This window comes from Aethalodelphis obliquidens, unplaced genomic scaffold, assembly GCF_003676395.1.
Source record: "Aethalodelphis obliquidens isolate GAN/ISIS:26980383/991018 unplaced genomic scaffold, ASM367639v1 scaffold16, whole genome shotgun sequence".
NCBI lineage: Eukaryota > Metazoa > Chordata > Mammalia > Artiodactyla > Delphinidae > Aethalodelphis > Aethalodelphis obliquidens.
Window position 1 is genome coordinate 29,668,062 of NW_020837960.1, and position 23,381 is coordinate 29,691,442.

Below are 23,381 nucleotides of genomic sequence, written 5' to 3' on the forward strand. Positions count from 1 at the left end.
TTGGAAGCGTGGAGTCTTAACCACTGGACTGCCAGGGAAGTCCCTCATCTGTGAATTTAGATGGCTATAACATCAACTAAACAACTTCAGATAATTCTACCAGAAATCCATTTAGAAAAGCCCTTGTTCTTACATACACTTACGTGTAAACCTGGTGGCCTCTGTTCCATGGACAAGGAAAGATCTTGGTGGGCAGCCTAGATGGAGATGGGGCTCAAATTCTGACACATTAGACCTGTTCAACGGGACAGAATGACAACTAGACTTTCATCCAAATAGATGAGACAGATAGGGTCCAGTCTGTCATGGGCATGGCAACACTGGTAGGAGGCCCAGGCATGCCCTGGAGGTCTAAGCAGGATGGAACATAGCAAGAAACAACTCAGGTGGGTGATACTTCCAAGTCTAGGCAGGGAAATGGGGAGGTGGTCCAGCTACCTGAATGTGTGGTTCTGGCACATTCTAGCACTGGCTCGGGTATCAGGGCAATGAGGGAAGTCCCGGCTTCCAGGGAGGCAGGTGCCTGTAGCAGCAGGCCAGCTACTATGGGACTTGGCTATATTCTGTGTGCAATTTTGTTTCCCCCAAGCAAGCTTATAATGGAAATCACTATGGAAACAGCATGCATGTACCAGAAATCTATTTTTCACCTAAATTTTGTTTGAATGTTTTGTGTTTTAAATGTTTTGAACTGAAGAGTTAAGGCATATCTGATTTTAGAGATTCGTCTGTCATTTGTCGTTTCTGCCCCACTGAAATGGGGGAAACTAAAAAAGCATCCCATCAGTTCTTCAATCGTGAAAAATCACAAGCTTTCTAATACAATAATTTATAAAGTTATTCTACTAACTTGAACTTCTTTCTCAAATAGGAAGAAACGAAGCTGAGCTGTCTGACACGAAGAACAGGGTGCAATGATGCATTTTATCGAAGCGGAAAATAGGAACTATCCCCCCTGGCTAATACTGCTTCAGCATTTCTCACAGGACATTTTTCTTACTTGCGGGACTTCTTGTCCCTGGGAATAACATCATCACTGCTGGGTTGAGATCCTTCCCTATTTTGCAACTCAACTTTCAGAACAAGTATATTTAGATACTATATTTATAACCAAATGCTAAATTTATGGCCAACAAGCGGGCGGAAATCAGCTTCGCCCCCTTCCCCATAATTTACCTTTCTTAATTCAAGGAGCCAAATATAGTTTCTTCTTTGCCTCTTTCACTTTTAATTAATTAATTTGTCTTTCGCGAAATTACGGTGTTCTGACCCAGGTTATTCACCCAATGTATGTAAAAAGAAACCACCTTACATTTTAGGTGCTTGGGACATTGGATGACCTGGGCTATTTTAACCGTTCAGAAGCAGGTTTCCTCCCACCACACCCAGAATTATCGAGATCACCCCCTCAGTTTTCTGTCTGGGCTAGCTGTTCCCTCGCCCTTGGTAGAGGCTGCTGGTCAGCCCCTTCCAGGATTGACGCTGGTCGCCCCCAGCACCCTTCTTTCCCCTCTCGCGGCGCGCGGGCTCTAGGACCGTGAGGGCCGCGGGCGGGAGGCGGTGGCCCCTCCGAGCCCCGCCCCGGCCGAGCGCGGGGTGGAGCCGGCGCGGGAGTTCCCCGAGTCGCGCGCTCCGGAGCCGGGGAGGCATCCGCGGGGAGCGGGCGGTGCCGGCGCGGGGAGTGGGCGGGGCCCCGAGGGGGTGGGCGGGGCGCGCCGCCGGGCAGTGCAGCTGCCAGGAGGCCGGGCATTAGGGCCTCGGCGGAGCCCGCTCCCCAGCGCGCTGGGCGGGGTGTGCGGCGGGCGGCTTCGCGGGCAGGCGCGGGCCGCGAGGCAGCGGCTGCGCCCTGCGCCGGGGAGGAGCCGGGGGCGGGCAGGCAGCCGGCAGGCGGGGGCTGGGGCCCGCGGCAGGGAGTGCCGGAGCGCCGGCGGCGACGACGGCAGCGGCGGCTGAGCAGGGTCGGTGCGTGGGTCCGCGGCAGCTCGGGGTCCGCCCGCTGGCTGCGGTGCGAGCGGGCGGCCCGGCTGCCCTCCTCCCCCGCCCGCCGCCGCCGCTGTGATTGGGTGGAAGATGGCGCTGGGCGGATGGAAATCCTAATGACAGTCTCCAAATTCGCCTCCATCTGTACCATGGTAGGTGAGGCGGGAGGGCGCGGGCGGCCCTCGTTCCCGCCCTCGCCGCCCGCGGGGCCTAGCGCGGGGACCGTGGCCGGGAGGGGGCGGCGCGGGCCGGGCGGGGGCGGTTGGACGGCGGGGCGCAAGCAAGCGCGGAGCGGCCCCGGGAGGCTGGCGCGCGAGGGTGGCCGACGGGGGCGGCGCGGGTCGTCGGTGCCCGGGCTCGGCCGCGGGTCCCTGCGGCGCCGGGCTGTGGGCGCGCGAGCCGGGCCGCGGGCCCGGCCGGGGCCGGAGGTGGAAGTACACGAGCGGCGCCCCGTTTCCGTCCGGCGGCGCACGGGTTCGGGCCCGGCTGGCCGGGCCCGGAGGGTCCCCAGCGGGCGAGGGGCTGCGGCGGGAAGGCAGGGTCCCCTTACCGGCCGCGAGGGCACGGAAGTCGGCTCAGGTTTCCTCCCCGCGCCTCTGGCGAGGCCGAGTCCCCGCCGGCGCCGAGGGGAAGGGGGTGTGTGTGAAGGTGGAAACTTTAAATAAGTGCTGTCGAAAATTTCCCCCTTTTCTTCTCTTCTGAGAGGAACAAGCTCTCCCGTTTCCAGCTGCGTGTCAAGGTGGCAATCTTGTCTTTGGGAATCCACGTTGATCTTCAAAGCAGCTTAAGCGTTCCTGTCATCTGTTTACTTGAACGCCCCAGACGCATCAGTGTGTGGCTTCAAGTGTTTCTGTGCAGGAACTGACGGCAAGGGTTGCTGTCTGTGTTTTACTGGGGCTTTTAAATCGACTTTAAGGGAAAAGTACTAATGCCTGTGGAAAAGTCCCGAGTTGAGCAGAACGTGGGTGCGTTTAAATCTTGGTGTTTTGTGGTTGGTCAGAAGAACCAGTTTTCCACACGGTGGGGCGAATTCGTTTTATTAGCTCCTTATGACTTACATCTTGCCATCTTAAGTATGAGCCATCACAGAAAAAAAGTTATTTTTCACCACATGGGCCTAGTGATGATGTTATTAAAGACTTCTGAAATCTTTCCTTCTGTTTTATGGCTTATCAGACCTTTTTATGCATGTGGGAGATCCCCCCCCCCAGCAATCTTCCATTTAAGGGTGGTATGTTTCATATACCTTTCTTTAAGGAGCGGTGAATCAGATAGAAAAGATGCTTTAGAAGCAGATTCTGTACTGCACGCTGAGGAACAGTATAAAAATGGGTGAAATCAAGTGGGATTAAAATCTACAGTATTAAAGACATCACACTGAAGAATGAATCATGAAGAATCCATTTCCTCAAATGGATGTTTGTTTTTCTTGCACAATTCATATTTTAGGAACCATTGATGTTAAAGGGACTGTATTTTTTTAAATTTTCTTTTTTTAAAAATTAATTTATTTTTGGCTGTGTTGTGTCTTCATTGTGCTTCATTCGTTGCAGTGCGTGGGCTTCTCATTGCGGTGGCTTCTCTTGTTGCGGAGCATGGGCTCTAGGTGCGTGGGCTTCAGTAGTTGAGGCTCACAGGCTCAGTAGTTGTGGCTCGCGGGCTTTAGAGCGCATGCTCAGTAGTTGTGGCGCACGGGCTTAGTTGCACCGCGGCATGTGGGATCTTCCCGGAACAGGGCTCGAACCCGTGTCACCTGCATTGGCAGGCGGATTCTTAACCACTGCGCCACCAGGGAAGCTGAAAGGGACTGTATTAAAAGGATTTCCAAGGATCAGGTAGATTAATTATTTTTAGATATGCCAGTTTTTATTGTCTTTCTAAAGGAATGTGATAATTAAGTCTTTGAAAGTGATAATCTTACCAGATTGCTGAGCTACACAGATTGTCAGGTCATAGTTCACTGTCAAAGTCTAGAGTTTGTGGAGTGATGTGTTGCTCTTCACTGTTTCATCCACTCAAGTATATCAGGTATACATTTAGCACCTACTACGCAGAAGAGGGTGTGCTGAGTGCTGGGGATACAGCAGTGATCAAGACAGCCTCTGCTTTCATAGTGTTTACATTCTAGTTAAGAGAGACAAACAATATTCACATAAACGTATTAATATATGCTCTAATCAGGTTAAGAAAATGAGGCAGAGAGATTTGCCAAGTCAAACACTGAGTAAGTGGGATTTTGATCTCAAGAATTTTAGACTCCAAAACTCTCTCTAGGGCTTCCGCTCAGGTGCATTAATCACATGCGGTGTGTGTGTATTGTTGGCGGATAGGGAAACATCAGTGGCCGGCCAAATGAGATTGATCCAAAAAGTAGTGTTAAAATTGTATGTGCCTGTGTTCATATTTGAATACATTCTGATGCGCTCCCAAGGTAGTGCTAAATATGTCAAAGTATCCTGCAATCTTATTCTTTAAAGAGAACTTCAGTCTGTCTTCTGAGATACTACAAAATTGACAGTCAAGAAAAGCAAAGGTATTTATCTCTGTGCCTTTGTAGATTTCTGACCTGGTCACAGCTGTCTCTCAAGCAGGTAGCCTTCCTTGAATAATCTTAGCCCTGTCCCTCCCCACCCTCCATCCCCCTCATACAATTTCACAGCAGTTTTGTGATCTCAGTAGCACTTAACCATACTTGCTGTGTTGTAAATTTTTCTGTTATCTCCTTATTGGATTCTGAAGGCCTTAAGCGAAAGGACTATCATTTATTTCACAGTTTGGTGGAGCAGTACCTTCTGCATACAGTAAAAGTCCCTCCGCATCCTTCATTTCTGCTGATGTCTGGGGGCAGTAAGTTTGGTTAAACATGCCTGAGGTTGGGGTTGTGTGTGGGGTGATGCAGAGGAGAGGGGCTGGTCCTAATGACAATGATCTCTCAGAATCAGCAGCTGTGAAAACGCTTATAATGAGTTGACGTTTTATTCTATAAATAATAACGTTGACATAATTTTTTCACATGTCAACACAAGGTACCTGGGCAAATAGCAATACCTTAATAGGATTAAGTAACTGTTAAAAACAAATCTCTTTTGATGTGTCTTATTCTAGATCACAGTTGTTCCTCTGACATGCGAAAGTCAGTTAAGTTTGTTTCTCTTAAGTTAGTGTTACAGCCTGACAGTGTGAGTGATTATGTTTAGGTTGCAATGAATCAATTTGCAGGGTACCTCTAGAAATGCCTCTTGTTGTTTGCCCATGAAATAATTTCAGTGTCACGTGGTGCTTGTTTTGCTGATGAAGTAGCTTCAGACTTCAGGGCCTGGCGCAGAGTAGCTACCTAATATTTAATATTATACCTCATAATTGTGAAATAATGGGGAAAGTGACCGAATGCATGTAGAGGAATGGCCTGTGTTTTGAAATTGAAGTGGAAGCTGTAGAGCAGCTTGTGGTGGCCCAGGAGTAGAAAGTGACCATACGGGTCAGGGTTGTTAGGAAGCACAGCGCTGGGGGCTCCACGGATGTGAGAAGCACCCTCGCTTCCTGTTTGGGTTGTAGGAGTCCTGGCGGGGAAGGGCGTGCAGGGAGGGTGTTGGATAAAGGAGAAGTCGTTGCAGGGGAACGTGGTCGATCGTGGGGTGGCCTGGCTCCTTGCCCACCCTCAGTCACTGGGTGTCAGCTAGATCCCCTAGAACATGGTGTCATTGAAGCCAAGGCCACAAGTCTGCTGCTTGGTGGGTCTGACAGGTTTGCTTTGAAAAAGCCTGTACCCAGCACAGCACCCTGCGCGTGGGAAACTTTAAGCTGACTGCACTTACTGCAGGAAAGTCACAGGTGAGACTGGCTCTTTGTCTTTTCTTATTGTTTGAGTCTCACTGGGGTCACTCACGCAGAGTCAGGTGCGTGTGTGGTCAGTGCAGTTTATCATTCCAGAGGGAGGGGCGGGAGGAAAACCTCAAACCCCGCGGTGCCTTGCTCGGCGGGGTGCGGGGTAGGCTCTTCATGTAGTCCGAATATTAGAGTAAATGATAGCAGCCCTTGTTCCTTCTTGAGAAATAGGGTGGCTGTGATTCTTTTATTAGCGAAATATTTAATTAATTTTTATTAATATTTTAGTAGTAAAAAAGTGTTTCCTGTGATGGGAACATTCAAAGTGAGTTGCCATTGGTTTAATAATTTTGCTGTTTTTAATGTTAATTTAGGAGAGATGAAAACTTCAAAAATAAGGAGTCTTCTGTCATATAAATGGTTGGATAAGGAATGTTTGAACATGTGTTTGAGGACCTTAGCAGAGAGATTCTTTAGAATAAGTTTTATTTAAGCCTGCTGATCATTCGAATTTGGCTAAAATACATATTGGACATTAAAAATTGCACATTCTCATTATAGAAAATTTGGAACGTATTCTATAAAAAAGAGTTTGGAAACTCTTAAGGCAGCAGAAAAGAAAATAACTTACTTTCCCTCCCAGACCTTGTCTTGTCTATTTTTAATTTATTTTTATTTTTTAAATTTATTTTTAATTTATATTATTTATTTTTGGCTGCATTGGGTCTTTGTTGCTGCGCATGGGCTTTCTCTAGTTGCAGTGAGCGGGGGCTACTCTTCGTTGCGGTGTGCGGGCTTCTTGTTGCGGAGCACGGGCTCTAGGCGCACAGGCTTCAGTAGTTGTGGCATGCTGGCTTCAGTAGTTGTGGCATGCAGGCTCGGTAGTTGTGGCTCGTGGGCTCTAGAGCGCATGCTCAGTAGTTGTGGCGCACGGGCTTAGTTGCTCCGTGGCATGTGGCATCTTCCCGGACCAGGGCTTGAACCCGTGTCCCCCGCATTGGCAGGTGGATTCTTAACCACTGCACCACCAGGGAAGTCCGTCTTGTCTTTTTCAAAAAACTATGCCCTAGGTAAAATTTCACATTTCAGTTTTCCACGTGAATTATTGGCACTTACCACAAATAAAGGTAAGACCATTGGGATTTGAAACTTTTCATATGCTTAAAAAGTATCATTTTAAATACCATGTTCAATTAGGTGAAACAGGTATAAAGACTCTAGTCTCATATCATTTGGCTTTGCTTACCTCTTGGTGGTTTTCTCCTTCCACCTCCAACTAATCTTTTTATAATAGATCTCTGAGTAGGTTAATTATTTACTGTCCCACGACCCATGTGGCCAGTTCAGCCAGACTTGATCGCAACATACCTAGTTTTCTTCCTTGGTTCTGGGCTTCTGATAGGCCCCCAGAGACTGAGTCCACTTCCATTTTCTCACAAGTTCTTTCTTCCTGCCTTTAAAGTCAGATTTATTGAAGCTCTCCTGAAACTTTTACTGTCTCAGGAAAGATTATTTAAGCATTTGTTTAGCTAGCATTAATTCCTTTCCAGAAACCTTCATTTTTTAGATTTAAATAATCTGATTTTGTTTTGAATTCTCTTTCAGTAGCTCAATTCCAGAAACTTAATATAGTATTTTGTAATGTATCCTACTGCATGGTATATTAAAAAGAGCAGTTGGACCAGAAGGAAACTTCTAATCCAAATTTTGACATTTAGATCTGTGCATATGGGAAAGTCTCCTAAAACTTTGTGGGTTGGTTTTTCTCATCTGTAAAATAAAGGGATTGGACTAGACGCGTAAATATTCCTTCTGTGTTTGTTTCCTTCTAGATCGAAAACTCAGTATTCTCTGATCCTTTGAGTGTTTATAAATTTTATTTTATTTTATTTTTTATTTTATCTTTTTGCGGTACGCGGGCCTCTCACTGCTGTGGCCTCTCCCGTTGCGGAGCACAGGCTCCGGACGCGCAGGCTCAGCGGCCATGGCTCACAGGCCCAGCCGCTCCGCGGCATGTGGGATCTTCCCGGACCACCCGCGTCCCCTGCATTGGCAGGCAGACTCTCAACCACTGCACCACCAGGGAAGCCCTATAAATGATTGTTGATACCATCATTTTGGGAATGCTAATTGTGTTTAATTGATTTTCTTTTACCTGTTTGACCCCCTTCACCCATTTCTCTCCACCCCCCCACCTCCACCACCTCTGGCAAACACCAGTCTGTTCTTTGTTCTATGAGCCTTTTTTTTTTTAAGATTCCACATATAAGTGAGATAATATGGTATTTGTCTTTGACTTACTTCACTTAGCATAATACCCATGATATTCATCCATGTCGTCGAAAATGGTAAGACTTTTAGTCCTTTTTTATGGCTGAGTAATATTCCATTGTATACATGTACCACATCTTCTTTATCCATTCATCCATTGATGACATCAGGTTGTTTCCATATCTTGGCTGTTGTAAATAACGCTGCCTTGAACATAGGCATGCATTTATCTTTTTGAGTTAGTATTTTTGTTTTATTTGATAAATATCCAGAAGAGGAGTTGCTGGATCATATAGTAGTTTTATTTTTAATTTTTTGAGGGACCTCCATATTGTTTTCCATAGTTGCTGCACCAACTTACATTCCCACCAACAGTGCACAGTGTGGTTCCCTTTTCTCTACATCCTCACCAACACTTGTTATTTCTTGTCTTTTTGACACATTCTGACAGGTATGAGGTGATATCTCATTGTGGTTTTGATTTGTATTTCTGTGATGGTTAATGATGTACAGCATCTTTTCATGTTACTGTTGGCTATGTGTATGTCTTCTTTTGAAAAATGTCTATTCAGATCTTCTGTCCATTTTTTGATCGCATTGGTTTTTTTTGCTGTTGAGTTGTCTGAGTTCTTTTATGTATTTTGGATATTAGTCCCTTATCAGATATATGATTTGCAGTAGTTTCTCCCATTCAGTAGGTTGCATCTGATGATGTTTTAAATAATATAAGGTGCGTGGAATTAGATATAGTTAAATATGAATTATACTTAGTTTCCTAGTTTGTTTTTTTCTTGTTTGTTTGTTTGTTTTTTTGGCCACGCCGGTTGGCTTCTGGGATCTTAGTTCACTGACCCGGGATTGAACCCTCACTCCCTGCAGTGGAAGCATAGAGTCTTAACCGCTGGACCACCAGGGAGGTCCCCCTGTTTTTTTTTTTTTTTAATGTTATAGAATTTATGGAAAATTACGGTCCAAAGTAAATATTTCTTCCTTCAAAAATATTTACTGGAGGTTAGTGATATCACCATTTTATTCATTAACAGGCTAATCCACGCTGTTTACTTATTTTTGACGTTTTCTTTAACGATGCCATTTTAAAAAAAAGATTTGAGGGACTTCCCTGGTGGCGCAGTGGTTAAGAATCCACCTGCCAATGCAGGGGACACAGGTTTGATCACTGGTCAGGGAAGATCCCACATGCCACGGAGCAACTAAGCCCTTGTGCCACAGCTACTGAGCCTGCACTCTAGAGCCTGCGAGCCACAACTACTGAAGCCCGCGTGCCACAACTCCTGAAGCCCAGGTGCCTAGAGCCCATGCTCTGCAACAAGTGAAGCCACTGCAATGAGAAGCCCAAGCACCGCAACGAAGAGTAGCCCCCACTCGCAGCAACTAGAGAAAGCTTGTGCACAGCAGCAAAGACCCAACACAGCCAAAAATAATAAATACATTAAATTAAATTTAAAAAAAAGATTTGAATTTGTACCCTTTTTGAGATTCTGCATTTATTTTTGTGGGTGTGAGTGTGACCTTGAACAAGTTACTTCGCTGTGCCACGGTTTTCTTGTCTGTAAAATGGGGGTGAAATAATGTCTACTTCATAGGGTTATAGAATGGTACCTGGCCCAGGGTTAATCATCTGTAGTGTTTGTAGTTATTATTATTACCTTTGTAAAGTGATTTGCTCCCCTCCATGAGGTAAGGACTCATTGGCACTACTAATTCTAGTAACCAAAATTGAAATTTTTAAAGTAAAATGCAGTTATTTTAGTTCATTTTCATCATAAGAAAAATTAGTTTATTAATACTATATGCCTCTGAGAAAGCATTTACTTTGAAGTTAAGTGAGCTAGATTATTATATTGCAAACTAAGAATGTAGATTATTCTTTTCCCTGTTTTGAATATTTTGTAGAAAGATTTTATTCCTTTTGTATGGGAATAAAAATGTTCTAATTTGTAACATTCTCAAATACATTCTAGAAGTTTAGATAAGTTGGGAATACTACTTTCAGAAGAAAAGTCTTATTTTTTCTACCAAAAAAATAGCATACCAACTTTTTGTCATTGTTAGAATGAAGTGTGTGTTAGCTTCAGGCCTTATTTCCTTTCAGATTTTCCTGTTCTTTCCTGAGGCCATATTGTTGCACTTGATTCACTCATGCCTCTGCCCCCACTGGAATGATATCTCTTGTTGGCCTGCGGTGCAGTTACCCAACCTGCTTTTTTTAGAAGAGGATTATTTGAATATCTGTAAAATAAGGTGTCGGTAGAAAAGGGTAAATGCTAGATGTTGTGAGGCGTTAATGGGTTGCTGAATTTAAAAATTTAATCAGAGACCCAGTATTGTTGAAAATAACTATACATAAGACTTCATCATTTAAAACCTTGTGCATAGAAGTTGTATTAGAAGGGGAGAGACAGTTTATATACGTAATTCGTTTTGGAAGAAAACCTATGAAGTCTTTACTTTCACAGAAGTACTCAGTCAAGAATGTTGTGATATCATGTAGTGTGAAGTACGTGATATTTAATGTAGAACATGATTGCGTGAGGTGCTGTGTATCTTCACTCTCCTGTGTGTTCACTGGCTTATCCTTTGCTGCCGCTGCTTCAAAAGAAAGATCATTAGCTTTTCCTAAGAGTTGTGTGGTGTCTACGGAATGTCTAAGCGTGCTTAGAATCTCCATCTGTAGTCATCCATGCATCTAAAGCTGCATGCCAATAACAATTTATTTCCAACTGAAAACAAGAAGTGGATGTTCTTCCAGTGATAACAGACAGATGTTCTTATTGAAATGCTTCGTAGGTGCAGGAACCAACCAGCATTTCCTCCTTGTGAATAGTGGTGTACTTTAATGGAGTTAGAATATTATTGCCTTTGATTTTATTTTAGTGCTTTTTATTTCAGTGACCTAAGTAAGCCTTCTGCCTGATGGTAAGTATATAAGTGCTTTTCATGGAAGGAGGGGTGGATTTATTATTTTTAAGCTAATAGCGACGTGTTCTCTGTCTTTTGTTTTTTTTTGTAAAGTGTCTTTCTTCATGAGTACTTTCAGGAAGCATTCGTGGAGGCTTGCATTCTGTCAGGGTGTATGTGGGTCCTGAGAATACAGAGATGACCATGATAAGCTCTGGTCTTACAGAGCTTCCCATTCGGTGTGTCCCGAATGGGTTATGGTCGTGCAGAGAACACCCAACTTCTGGTGGGTTTTCCCTGTGAAAATCCAGCCTTCACCTGATGACCACACTTGAAAATCTGCATCTTCTTTGAAAGAAATCTGCATCTTCTTCACTTGTCTTCTTCTCTGAAGACATTTATAGATTGCCCTTTTCAACTGAAAAGATGTAAGTGGACTCTTCCACCTTTTCTGTCTCTGTTTGTGGTTTGTTCTATTACCTTAGTCCTTTCAAGGTGGCATGGCTGCCTTGCCCTTCCTTTCTCGTGTCCTGCCGTCTCTCTCTCTTGGTTGCAGTGTTTCACCCCAGATGTCACCATCTTTCCTTTTTACTTCTGGGACCGCACTGTGCTGATTATACCACCTCAGCGTGTTCTGTTAATGATGACCAGGGTCATCTCGGCAGACTTGGTGAGGTGGGAGGTGCCTTCTGTAATTTTCAGCTTCCCGGGGAATGTGTGTGGAGATCTGGCGCTCGGTGGCTCGGTGGCCCTTAGTGGTGCTGGTGCTGAGTACTTCGCAAGCCGGTTTAGCAAACGTAGAGACGATAAATCCAGGCTGGATGCTTAACAAGAATTAGGATATTTGGGTCCATTTTTGGTTGACGTAAAGCTGGTGAGCCCTCTCTAAATGGGATGTGGTGCTGTGACAGGAAGAAGGCTGGGCTGAGTAGGCGTGGCCCTGTTGAGAAATGAAATTTCATGATAGAATATTTGTAAAAAGCTTCAGAATTGTATTCCTGGTAGACATGGAGTGGTTGGTAAATATTATTTTTTTTAAAGCTGTCAATTATATATTTTTATTGAATTTAAATGCTAGAAAAAAGTATTCGAAAGTATTTATCTCTTCATCTATTTACTTGTAATACCGCAGAACTCCTCTTTAAATACTTGCCTATGGGGAATTTTTATTAATAGACCTATTTTTGTCTTATTTTCCTTCTGTCTTTTTTACAGCCAACCTATGTTTAGTACTGATTCTGAACTATAATGACGTGGTCACTTTTAGAAATGGGGTGGTATATATGCCTTTGAGGTTGAATGAATTGTTTTGAACTATCAAAATGAGGATTTTAAAAGTGAAATAAACCACTCAGCTTTAGCTGTATGCATTGTTAAAGAATATTATGACCTTTGGTTTCCTTGGAAACAGTAGTTTCTTTTAATTCTTCATTTTTAAAAAGTCAAAAAAAATTATTATTTTAAAGAGTACAAAATTGTGTGAAGTAAAAAAACCTATCTCTTGCAAAGAGAAGGAGGGGCAGCCCTTTCCAAGAGTTAAATATTTGTTAGAGTCTGTGTGTGTGTGTGTTTGTGTGGCTGGACGTTACCTGAGCATATATAAACATACAGTATTGTGTGTGTCATCACCCCCCCCAATAAAATTTGCAACTTGCTCTTTTCACTTAATGTATTGAATATAATGGACATTTTTCTTTGTCATTATATTGCTTCATTCTAGGTCAAAACTGTGCTCATTTCTCCATCATCTTCAGTGTTGATCATACTAGAAGGGTTGGATTATATAATACTGATTGCATATTTTCATTTTCTTTAACATCAGTTGTGTTAGTGTCCTAGGGCTGCCAAAACCAAGAACCCCAAACTGTGGTTTAAAATAACAGAGTTTTACGGTCTCACAGCTCTGGAGGCCAGAGTCCAAAATCAGCAGGGGCTGGGGGTGGGCAGAGCTGGCGCCTTTGGAGGCTGTGGGGAGGCTGCTCTCTGCCTTTCTCCTGTAGCTTTGGGTGGTTCCCGGGCAGCCTTTAGTTTGTGGATGCATCACTCCAGTCTTTGCTTCATCTTCACTTGATGTCCTCCACTTTGTCTCTGTTCCTTCATATCGTCTTCCCTCGGTCCACGCCTGTTTCTGTGTCCACATTTCCCCTTTTTATACGGACGTCAGTCATACTGGATTAGGGCTCACCCTGATGACCTTTAACTTGATTACCCTTGTAATGACCCTGTTTGCAAATAAGGTTCATATTCTGAGGTACTGGGGGTTAGGACTTTCAGATGTTTTTATTGGGGGATACGATTTATCCCAATGCAGCAATGGAGCAGTCAGGTTCATTTTTACAAATCAGTATCAGTGATGTTCATTAAGTAGGTTATGTACTAGACACTAGAGTTGCATTTAAGTTTCAGACTTTGTCCTCAAAGGACTTGCAGTCCTTTATATATTTTTTTCATATATATGAAAAAATCAATAATGAAAGTAAAATGCTACATTAGAAAACACTTAATGCAAAAGAAAGCAATAAAGGGGAAATAGAGAGGAAAAAAGACAGGAGTCGGAAAAAATTTATAAAATTATAAATTTTACCATATACATCTTAGCTTGTCAGAATCACCTTTAGATTTATACTAGCATAATTCCAGTGGTATATAGGAATGTTATTCCTATATAGGTCCATTCCCTTTCTCCCCTTTTAGGGCTTTATTTTTATATATATTACATCTGTTAATGTTATAAACACAGCAATACATTGTCATAATTAGTACTTTACCATCTATTTGCTAAGCCCATTACAGCTTTGCTCCAACCCGCCCCTTTGTGCTGTTACTGGTATATGTATGACATATATTACATTTATCTATATCATGGGCCCAGTAATACTTTATATATTGTACATACATAACTATTTTATACAATTGCTTTTTAAATCAGTTAAGAGGGGAAAGAAAAAAATGTGTTTATGGTGTCCTCTGTAGTGAAATAGTTGCTGTCACGGGTCCTCTTTTTTTGTTCATGTGGACAACAATTATTATCTGAGGTCATGTGCTTTCATCCTGAACAGCCTCCTTTAGTATTTCTTGTTAAGTCGTGTCTGCTAGCAAAAAACTGTCAGGGTTGTTTGGTTTGGTTTGGTCTGGGAAAATCATTGTTTCACCTTTAGTCTGAAAGCTTGGCCAGATTTAGTATTCTTGGTTGACAGTTTTTTTATCTGAGCACTTTGACTATGTTACCCCACTGCCTTCTTGCCGCCTTGTTTCTGTTGAGAAGTCAGCTGTCAGTATTATTGGCGTCCCTTCTAAGCGACTCATCCTTTTTCTCTTGCTGCTTTCAAGTTTTTCTCTTTGTCTTTGACTTTCAGCATTTTCACTATCATGTGCCTGTTTGTGGGTCTCTTTGTGTTTATAACCTGTATATTCTTTTTTTAAAAAATAAATTTATTTATATTTATTTTTGGCTGAGTTGGATCTTTGTTGCTGCACGCGGGCTTTCTCTAGTTGGACCGAGCGGGGGCTACTCTTTGTTGTGGTGCACGGGCTTCTCACTGCGGCGGCTTCTCTTGTGGAGCACGGGCTCTACGTGCGTGGGCTGCAGTAGTTGTGGCTCGTGGGCTCAGTAGTTGTGGCTCGCAGGCTCTAGAGTGCAGGCTCAGTAGTTGTGGCTCACGGGCTTAGTTGCTCCGCGGCATGTGGGATCTTCCTGGACCAGGGCTCGAACCCGTGTCCCCTGCATTGGCAGGCGGATTCTTAACCACTGCGCCACCAGGGAAGCCCTGACCTATATATTCTTAAATTCTGGTTTATGTTAAATGCCTGTACCTTTCAGTTGGGAGTTTGTTTTTTTTTGGGGGGGGGGAACATTTTCGTTATAGTATAACATATCAACTTTGTAGGTCAGAATGATTAGATTAATTCAGAATCGTTACGTCTCAACCAGGAATACATTACTATAGTTACATATTACATTCTCACAGAAGACATTCATAGGAAGATTGGACACAACTCAAATGAAATGATAGTACGAATCCCTTTCATGAGTTATATGTTGTTGTGCCTGTAGATTAGCTTCACTGTGTATTTATTCTACAGATCAAATTGTTTAGTGTTCTTTGGAAAGGCAGTGGTTATGAGGGTGTCCCGCTGCATGTTTATCGGATGGTGTATTAGATTTCTAGGGCTTCTGTAACAAGAGCTGCAAACTGGGTGGCATAGAACAAGGGAAATTTATTGTCTTACAGTTCTGGAGGCCAGAAGTCCAAATCCAAGGTGTTGGCAGTGTTATGCCCCCTCTGAAGATGTTAGAGAAAGATCTGTTCCAGGCCTCTCCTAGCCTCTGATAGCCTCACTTGGAAGTATTGAGCCTCAGGTGTTCCTTGGTTTGTCAATGGCCACTTTTACCTGTGTCCCTTCACATCATCTTCCCTCTGTGTGTGTCTGTGTCTAAATTTCCCCTTTTTATAAGGACACCAGTCATTGGATTTGGGCTCACCTTAATGACCTCATTCTAACTTGATTACTTCTGTAAAGACCCAGTTTCTAAGTAAGGTCACAATCCAAGCTACTGGGAGTTAAGACTGCCATGTATCTTTTTTGGGGGCGAGGGATACAGTTCAATTCATAACAGATGGCTTAAAGGAGTATTGCCATCTTAAGTTCTTTCAGAAATAAGATAGGGACTCAAGGAACTGTAGTTTTTTAAGGGGAGTAGCAATTAGTTAGTTTGGGTATCTTTTAAACTAACTAGTTTAAATATCTCTAACCTCACTTATGAGCCAGGATTGGAGCTCTGTAGTTGGTGGAATTTATACTTAATTTTGCATTAAACTAATAATGGCTGACCTTTTCTGGAAGTCGATGTATCGGTAGTTAGCTGACTGCTTGATTTTTTTTTTTCCTCTTTGTGACTGCTCAATCCGTCACCTTCTCCCCAGCCTCCCACACCCAAGTCTTTCACAGCTGTGTAATATTTTCTTTTAGTTACATGGATACTTAATAAGAAATTTTACTGTTTTACTGATTATAAAAGGAATAAATGTTTGTGATGGACAGCAATGTGTAAAGAAACTAAAAGTCACCTATAACCCATTAATCAATTACTAGTATTTGACAACATGTTTTTTGTATGTTCTCTTGGTCTTTTCCATACGTGGCAAACATGGTTTTTAAAACACAGTTTGTATTAAATATTCTTTTACTGTCCTGTGGGTAATTGAGTTAATTATTAACGTTAGTGCTCTCAAATCAGACATTTTAATATATTCGCTCGTATATCTTTCTAGTCTGTGATGTCTTGGAAACCAAGATGTATTTTTGTTGTTTCTCATTTTCTCTGTTGATAACAAAAGTTTGGTGTAACAGATTTAGAGAGTTTTGGAGTTAAAAAAGGACCTTATGACAACTAGCCTTTTATAGTAACAAGTAGTACAGGGGAACTAAGTCTGAGATCCCGATATTTCACAGTGATAAGCAGATTCTAAATGAACTCCTTCAACATAGTGGTTTAGATTGAAGTTATGTGGGAACTAGTTTATGTTATTATTAATTTGTCCTTCCTTCTGAGAAGCTACCAAACTGGAATAGCAAGCATTGGAAGAAAGTGGTTATGCAGGAAGTCTTCAACTAACAGACTGATTTCCAAAGGTCTTTTTTTTTCCAAAGGTCTTTTTAAAGTCAGTGGATTGGCGCTCATTATTGATTCTCCCATAGAAGCAGTGTATAAATCCAGCTCATTAGCCAAACGGACAAGGTGTGTTTCAGCCCTGATCGGTTACTCTGGCTCAGCTGCATCGTGGCACGTGGTTCACGCAGAAGGGCTACCGTTGCCACGTGGAAAAGTGGGGCTCAGAGTTTCATGTCTTTTGCTACCTGTCATTCTTCAAGAAGGAGACTCACTGGGAAATGTCTTACACTTGTATGGTTACTTGAGGAGAACCTGACGTTTGGGGAGGGTAGCGTGATGCAGAGTAGGCGTTCTGTGTCTGACACAGACCCGCGTTCAAGTTTCCCCTCTGCCATTTATTCGTTACAACTTTGGACATATTCCCTTAAACCCTTGAGTTTATTTTACATGTAAAATGGACCAAAAATAATATGTGTAACAGTTGGGTAGTGCTTACTGTGGCTTGACATCATTCTAAGTCCTTTACGTGTATTAATTCATTTAGTTTTCCCAGTAGTTCTTTGAGGTTGGAACTGGTGTTATCTTTTACCGATAAGAAAACTGAGGCACAGGTAGCTTAAGGAGTTTTCCCAGTGTCTTACAGAGCTGGGATTCAAATCCCTGGAAGTCTGGATCCAGAGTCTTTGTTTATAATTGCCATACTCAACTGCTTGTCCAAAAATACTGCTCTGAGGTTACTAGGAGGAGTAAATAAGATAGTATGTCAGGGGTCTGGTTCAGTAAATGTTAGGTCCCTTCTTCAGCTCCTTAGGTGTCTGCGAGCAACCCTGTGTTTTCATGGCTCACTGTGTACTCAGTCACAAATTATGAATTCCCTGTATCAGCAAAATGAGTTTTAATAACATACTAGCACTTCTCTAGATTTGTCTACACATTAGCTTCTTACTGCAGGTGGAGATCCCCAGTCAAAATTTAGGCAGTTTCGGGGACTTCCCTGGTAGCGCAGTGGTCAAGAATCCGCCTGCCAATGCAGGGGACATGAGTTCGAGCCCTGGTCCGGGAAGATCCCACATGCCACGGAGCAACTAAGGCCGTGCGCCACAACTACTGAGCCTGCGCTCTAGAGCCCGTGAGCCATGACTACTGAGCCCGTGCGCCACAACTACTGAGCCCATGCGCCTAGAGCCCATGCTCTGCAACAAGAGAAGCCACCGCAAGGAGAAGTCCACGCACCACTACGAAGAGTAGCCCGCGCTTGCTGCAACTAGAGAAAGCCTGCATGCAGCAACAAAGACCCAGTGCAGCCAAAAATAAAGAAAGAAATGTGTTAAAAATTTAGGCAGTTTTGGGTGAGTAGAAAGGGGGAGGGACAGACACGGGGAAGGGTCTGTCCAGCACAGTGGTGGAGTCACTGGATGTCAGGGATCATCAGCGCCTGTAAACCCTGGCGCGTCAGCACTTCCCACCGGGGAGTAGGGCCTTCTCTTTGTAGTTTTGAATTATACTTACCTCTTTCTTAATTTAGGTTCTAATGAAAAAAATTAACCTTTAGATTAAAAGTTACACACATGTTCAATGAAGGAAATCATATTTTTAATAGTTCACATTAATATTTTCAAATCAGATTTAACATTAGTTTTTTCCCCTTAACTTCTTTGAATCCTCTTCCTTTTTAATTGGAATGCTTACAGAAGGCTTTAGTGGAATTCCTGTGTAGTGTTTTGAAGTTATGTAGTAATCTGTAGTTTTAGTACGTTGTTTTGGCTGAATACTCACTGTCAGCTGACATGGAAATAATTGTGAAATCTTCCAATCTCTTGTTGGAGCAGATGAACATTTTGCAATTAAAAATTTTTAATTTCAAGTTAAGATCTTTTAAAATGAATCTGTTATAGCTAGATATAGCTTCATTTACGTACGAAGAAAGAGTGGTATTAGTCAAATTTCCAGTCTCTTAAGGATTCAAAGTGCTAATTTTGGTTTTGTTATCTATAAAATTAGGATAATATCTAAAAGTGTTGTTTTGAAGATAAAATAGATTATATATATCAAGTACCTAGTATCGTCCTTGGCCCATTATAGATACTTAATAAATGGTACCTCTTATTATTATTATAATATTATTGTAGCTTATATTGCCTATGGGGACATAATAAGCCTTAAAAATTATTTGTTTGATTAATATACCTTGTTGATATAGATCAAGATTTCATAATCTAAAACTTTTGACTTTCTGTATGTTTTCATAACTATACTGATTTGCTTAACATATAAGTATAAACCTCAGTGAATTTTCAGATTAAATACACCTGTGTACCAGCTCCAATACTAAGAAACAACATCATCAGCACTTCTGATGCCACCGTCATGTTCCCTCCCAGTCACTACCCACCATCTTCCCACCATCTTCTCTTTCATGGGACAGTGCAGGAGTTTCTCTATTTTTTCTCTGTTAGGCCCTACCAAAAACATACTGTACGTATTAAAAGAACTAGTCTGTTTTTGAGATTAGAATTATGTTAGATGAGAAACTTTAAATGGGCTTCGTAAATAGCTTTTTACCTTGCATGTTGTGATTTTTAATGAAAGTACACTAGTAATATGTTTTGCAAGTAGGAAGTGAGCTTTTAATTTGTATTTTACCTTATTATAGGGTAATTAGTAGAACCTTTTTGAGGGACAACAATCCTAGAATCTCTTTTTCACTGTCACTTGTACATTGATGGTGAACAACAAAGGCAGAACTTCAGTTTCCTTTTCTGTAGGGATCAGTCAAGTTTGTATACTCCGTCCTTAGCATAGTGCCTAGTACACATTAGCCATATAAGAAATTGTTTTTAAATTAAATATCGGAATCAGTATAGGCAAGTACTTGTGTATGACTTTACCTGCATTTATTTATATCCTACCATGTAAAATAATTTAAGGTGGGCCTTGCATGTTTAGAATTGCTGTGGGAAAACTGTCTTTCTAAAGGAGTTTCAGACATTAAGTTTATCTAAGAACGACAGTTTTTGAAACAGCTTTATACATGTGTGTAGCATAAGCTGTAGGAAATTTATCACAGCTGTAGGAACGTAGGGTATATCAGCGTTACAGGAACTAATCATACTCCATTCAGATGTAAGCGAAGGCACTCCGTTAAGGGTGTCTGCATCTTAAATGTTATATTTTTATCTGTATGCTGAACTTCTTTGCCGAAGAAATCATCAGTCTGGGAAAAGTCCAGCAAAATATTAACAGTAATAGTTAGAGATGTGTAGTGTATTCAGTAGGAGCAAACTGAAAAGAATAAGGTGACTGTGCCTGGAAAGATAATGATTAACATATAGAATGTGAATACAAGGCTGCGGGATCATTTATTGTCTCACCTGGGGCCCTTTGGAAGTGAAAGGTGTGCCGTGGCACCTGGCATACTGTCTCAGGCAGGGCGGGGCGTCGTCGTCCTACTGCAGAGTGAGCATGGATTATCCTAGAGTTCTGGAATCATGATTTCTTTAAACTCAAGAGAAGGAATAATAGCACAACTAAAGGGGCAAACACGATACAAAATGTGGCAAATGTAGAGCTTTGGAACTGAAAATAGTCACAAATTTAGCAGCTTAAACCAACACACATTTATCATATAACAGATCCACTGCCAGTTGAGGCTGTGATGAGAACTGAGCTCTGGCCAACACACTGATTGCAGCCTTGCAGAGGGCAGGGCTGAGTGAGGGCCCTGGCTTTTGGGTGGCTGTTAGCGCTGAGAGATTGCCTACAGTTCCCTCTCCTCCATGGAACCTGTCCTCCGTGTAATCCTCTCCTCCATGCGGCACCCTCTCTGCCAGGGGATGGGCTGTCTCACAGCACTGCAGCTTGTTTCTTCGAAGCCAGAGAGCAAGCCTGGGAGCAATGCAGACTCTTCTACAACCACAGAATTGTCGTCCTGTGACTTTGTCATGTTCTGTTGGTTGGAAGCAAGTCACTGGCCCTGCCCACACTTGAGGAGAACGCTTTAATTCTGTCCACCACAATGATGCGTTCACAATCAGTGAGAAGTCTCATTCTGACTGAGGTTTAATTCTTGCTTTGTGTGGTAAACATCTTACTTGTGATTATATTATGTGGAGGGGCTGCCTCTTTCTGAACTAATCAGTTATCTGTATCATTTATTTGGCCGTTAATCGTGTTTTGCATTTTGTTTTAACCAAGCGTAGTCTCTTTTTATTACAGAAAAACAAACATCTGTAAGGTAGATGCATAGTATCATGTGCCGCCGTGCACCTACCCACTGGCTGCGGCCCAGAGCACCTCTTGACCAGCCTGTGTCTCCTTCCGTCGCACCTACTGTAAACGTCCCGGATTATTTTGAGGCAAATCCCGGGTATCGCTTTATTATCGAAATATTGTGTGACTTAACGTTTTATGTGCTGGATCCTGGTCTTCCTGTTCTGTACTGTATGTTCCCTGTGGATATGGACTGTCTAGTCCATACCTTGCTTTGTCCTCGTGGTGCCTAGTGGGTAGGCGGCTACACACACGTGCACAAAGTCATTTCAGAATCCGCCGGCGGTGGGGCCTCGCCGGCTCTTCGCAGTTGCTTTTCACGTGGACCTGTGTTGGGGAGACAGTCCCCTGATAACATAGCTCCGCAGTAACTCCGGCCTCTGGTGGGAAGAATTCTAGCCGGAGTTCTGCCTGACTTGTAGACGGAAGGAACCCCGTGAACACAAAGCTCGTGGGTTCCGGGTGGGGCGTCTCACCCAGCTCCACAGTGAAGGAAGCATGTTTCCTTCGCCCCCCTCCCCAGCTTGCTCCTGGCTGCGCACGTGGATATATGGTTGTATCCTATGCAGAAAACAGCAGATATCTTAGGATTTGTGTATTTCGTAGACCTCGATGTTTAAGCGTTTGAATATGTAAATGTTTAGGGATGCGGCTGATATAGTAAAGGGTTACCTATATTTAATTTATAAGTTTTGTTACCCATAGAGATCTGAGATAAAAAGTAAATTGTGAATGTTTTCATTCATTTTGTGATGTAATTTGATTCATCTTCGGATTGTTCGTAGGCATCTTTAGCAGCAGCGTTTTGTTCTCGATACTTTTGTGACATCCGACGCAGTTGGTCCGAGCGCGTCATCTCTACTTTCGTTTAAGTGCATCTGTCCCTACGGGCAGCACTGCTAAATTGGTCTTGAAGCATTGGTGGGTACTGTGGCTTGGAATGGCGTATCTGTTCATGTAATATTGACCACTGGTTTTTGCTTGCTCGTTTGCCAGGATCGCCGTATAATGTATCACTGCTTGCTGACCTAGTCGACCCTTTATGAAAGTGATTTTAAAGGCGGCTTTGTTATAACATCCATCACGTACTATAATGAGATCGTATCTCTAGCATAATTAATACAGGTGTTCAAATTTCTTACTTCTTTTCTAAAGGAATTAGAATTATCATTTATTGGGGTTGTTTCAGACTTCCTCGGATAACCCTTTGTTGTTCAAAGTGAAGTAATTGTGAGAGTGTTTTTTGGTAATAGAGACTCTAGGGGACCGGGATGGAAAGAAGCTCCCTCTTCTCTGAGGGTGCCCCGTCTTTTTGGGCAGGTGATGTGTGCATTCTCACCCTGGACTCACTGAACTCTTACTTCTCCCTCCTCTTGGACTGAATAGGGGAGACCTTTTTTTCCCCTTTTGCTGTGTCAGTTTCAGAATGTAACAGAAGATGAGTCTAGAAGGCAAGCCAAATGTGATAAAGAAATTTTAGAAATTGAATTGCTTTTGGTCAAAGCACTTCCCTGGACAGTGCCTCCAAGTTCTGTCCCATGGGTCTTCAGCAACCCTATAAAGAGAGCTTCTTTAGTCCTTTTTGTCTGAGTGTGCTGACACATTTCAGTTATATGTATGACTAGTAAAATTATTTTTTATAAATTAGAACAAGTTTGAATATTTTTCTGAAGTAGATAATTGATCTATAAATTTCTCATACGTTTCTATATGTCATATTGAAGAGAACATTGTTGGAAATTATTGCTGGGAGCAGTGGTCTGACTGAAACAGCCTTTGGTGTGGGCTGCGCGTTTCTGCTGAGATTGATTGAGCACCAGAGGGGCTCTTTCCATTACTGTAGGTGTTTATTAGTAAAGTTTTTTATATGATTTAGATAATATATTCTGTGGAGAGTAGACTACTTGAAGTAATACACTTGTTAAAATAAAAACTCGTGTTTTATAAGAAATCTGTCGTAAAGGACCCTGAGGCCGGTCTGTGCACATCCACCTCTTCGGCAGTGTCTGTGGGAGTAACAGAAAGATGTGTCTGCACGCGTGTGCTGAGTGCCTGCTTGTGCTTAGTTCATTAAACTTCAGCAGAGGTAGAGGGTAAATGGTGCTACCGATGGACCAGATCTTTTTGAGGAATTCCTAGAGGATTGGAAAGTAGTGACAGGAAAGAAAAGAACCACTGAACAGAACAATTGACTGTGGTCCTGCCAGGAGAGCCCTCGTGGAAGCTTGAATTTGGAGCCTGCCGTTCACGGTTGGCGTGTGGCTGTGATGCCATCACCATGGTAATCGCTGGAAGAGCTGGCTCAGGGGAGCCTTCTCTCTTCCTGTTCACACAGAGTAGCTGGCACGTGGGGTCAGGCCAGAGACGTGGTCTTTGCAGAGAGCGGGTGACCTCCTATCTGGGGGGCAGATAGGCCGTTAGGGCTCAGGAGTGGAGAGATCGGGGAGGGGCGTGTGGTGGGCCGGTGTCCCTGCAGACGTGGGGCTGGGATGCAGCCACCCTC

The 23,381-nt window shown here is 42.9% G+C and overlaps 1 protein-coding gene across 1 annotated transcript in view; it reads left to right on the plus strand.

Annotated features, from left to right (window-relative positions):
- Positions 1-1,832: 1,832 nt before the first annotated feature.
- Positions 1,833-23,381, plus strand: part of USP12 (ubiquitin specific peptidase 12) — a 77,860-nt gene continuing 56,311 nt past the window's right edge. The window contains exon 1 of the mRNA XM_027116634.1: positions 1,833-2,132. Within this exon, the coding sequence (XP_026972435.1) occupies positions 2,085-2,132 (48 nt within the window). The 5' untranslated portion in view covers positions 1,833-2,084. The remainder of the gene's footprint in view (positions 2,133-23,381) is intronic.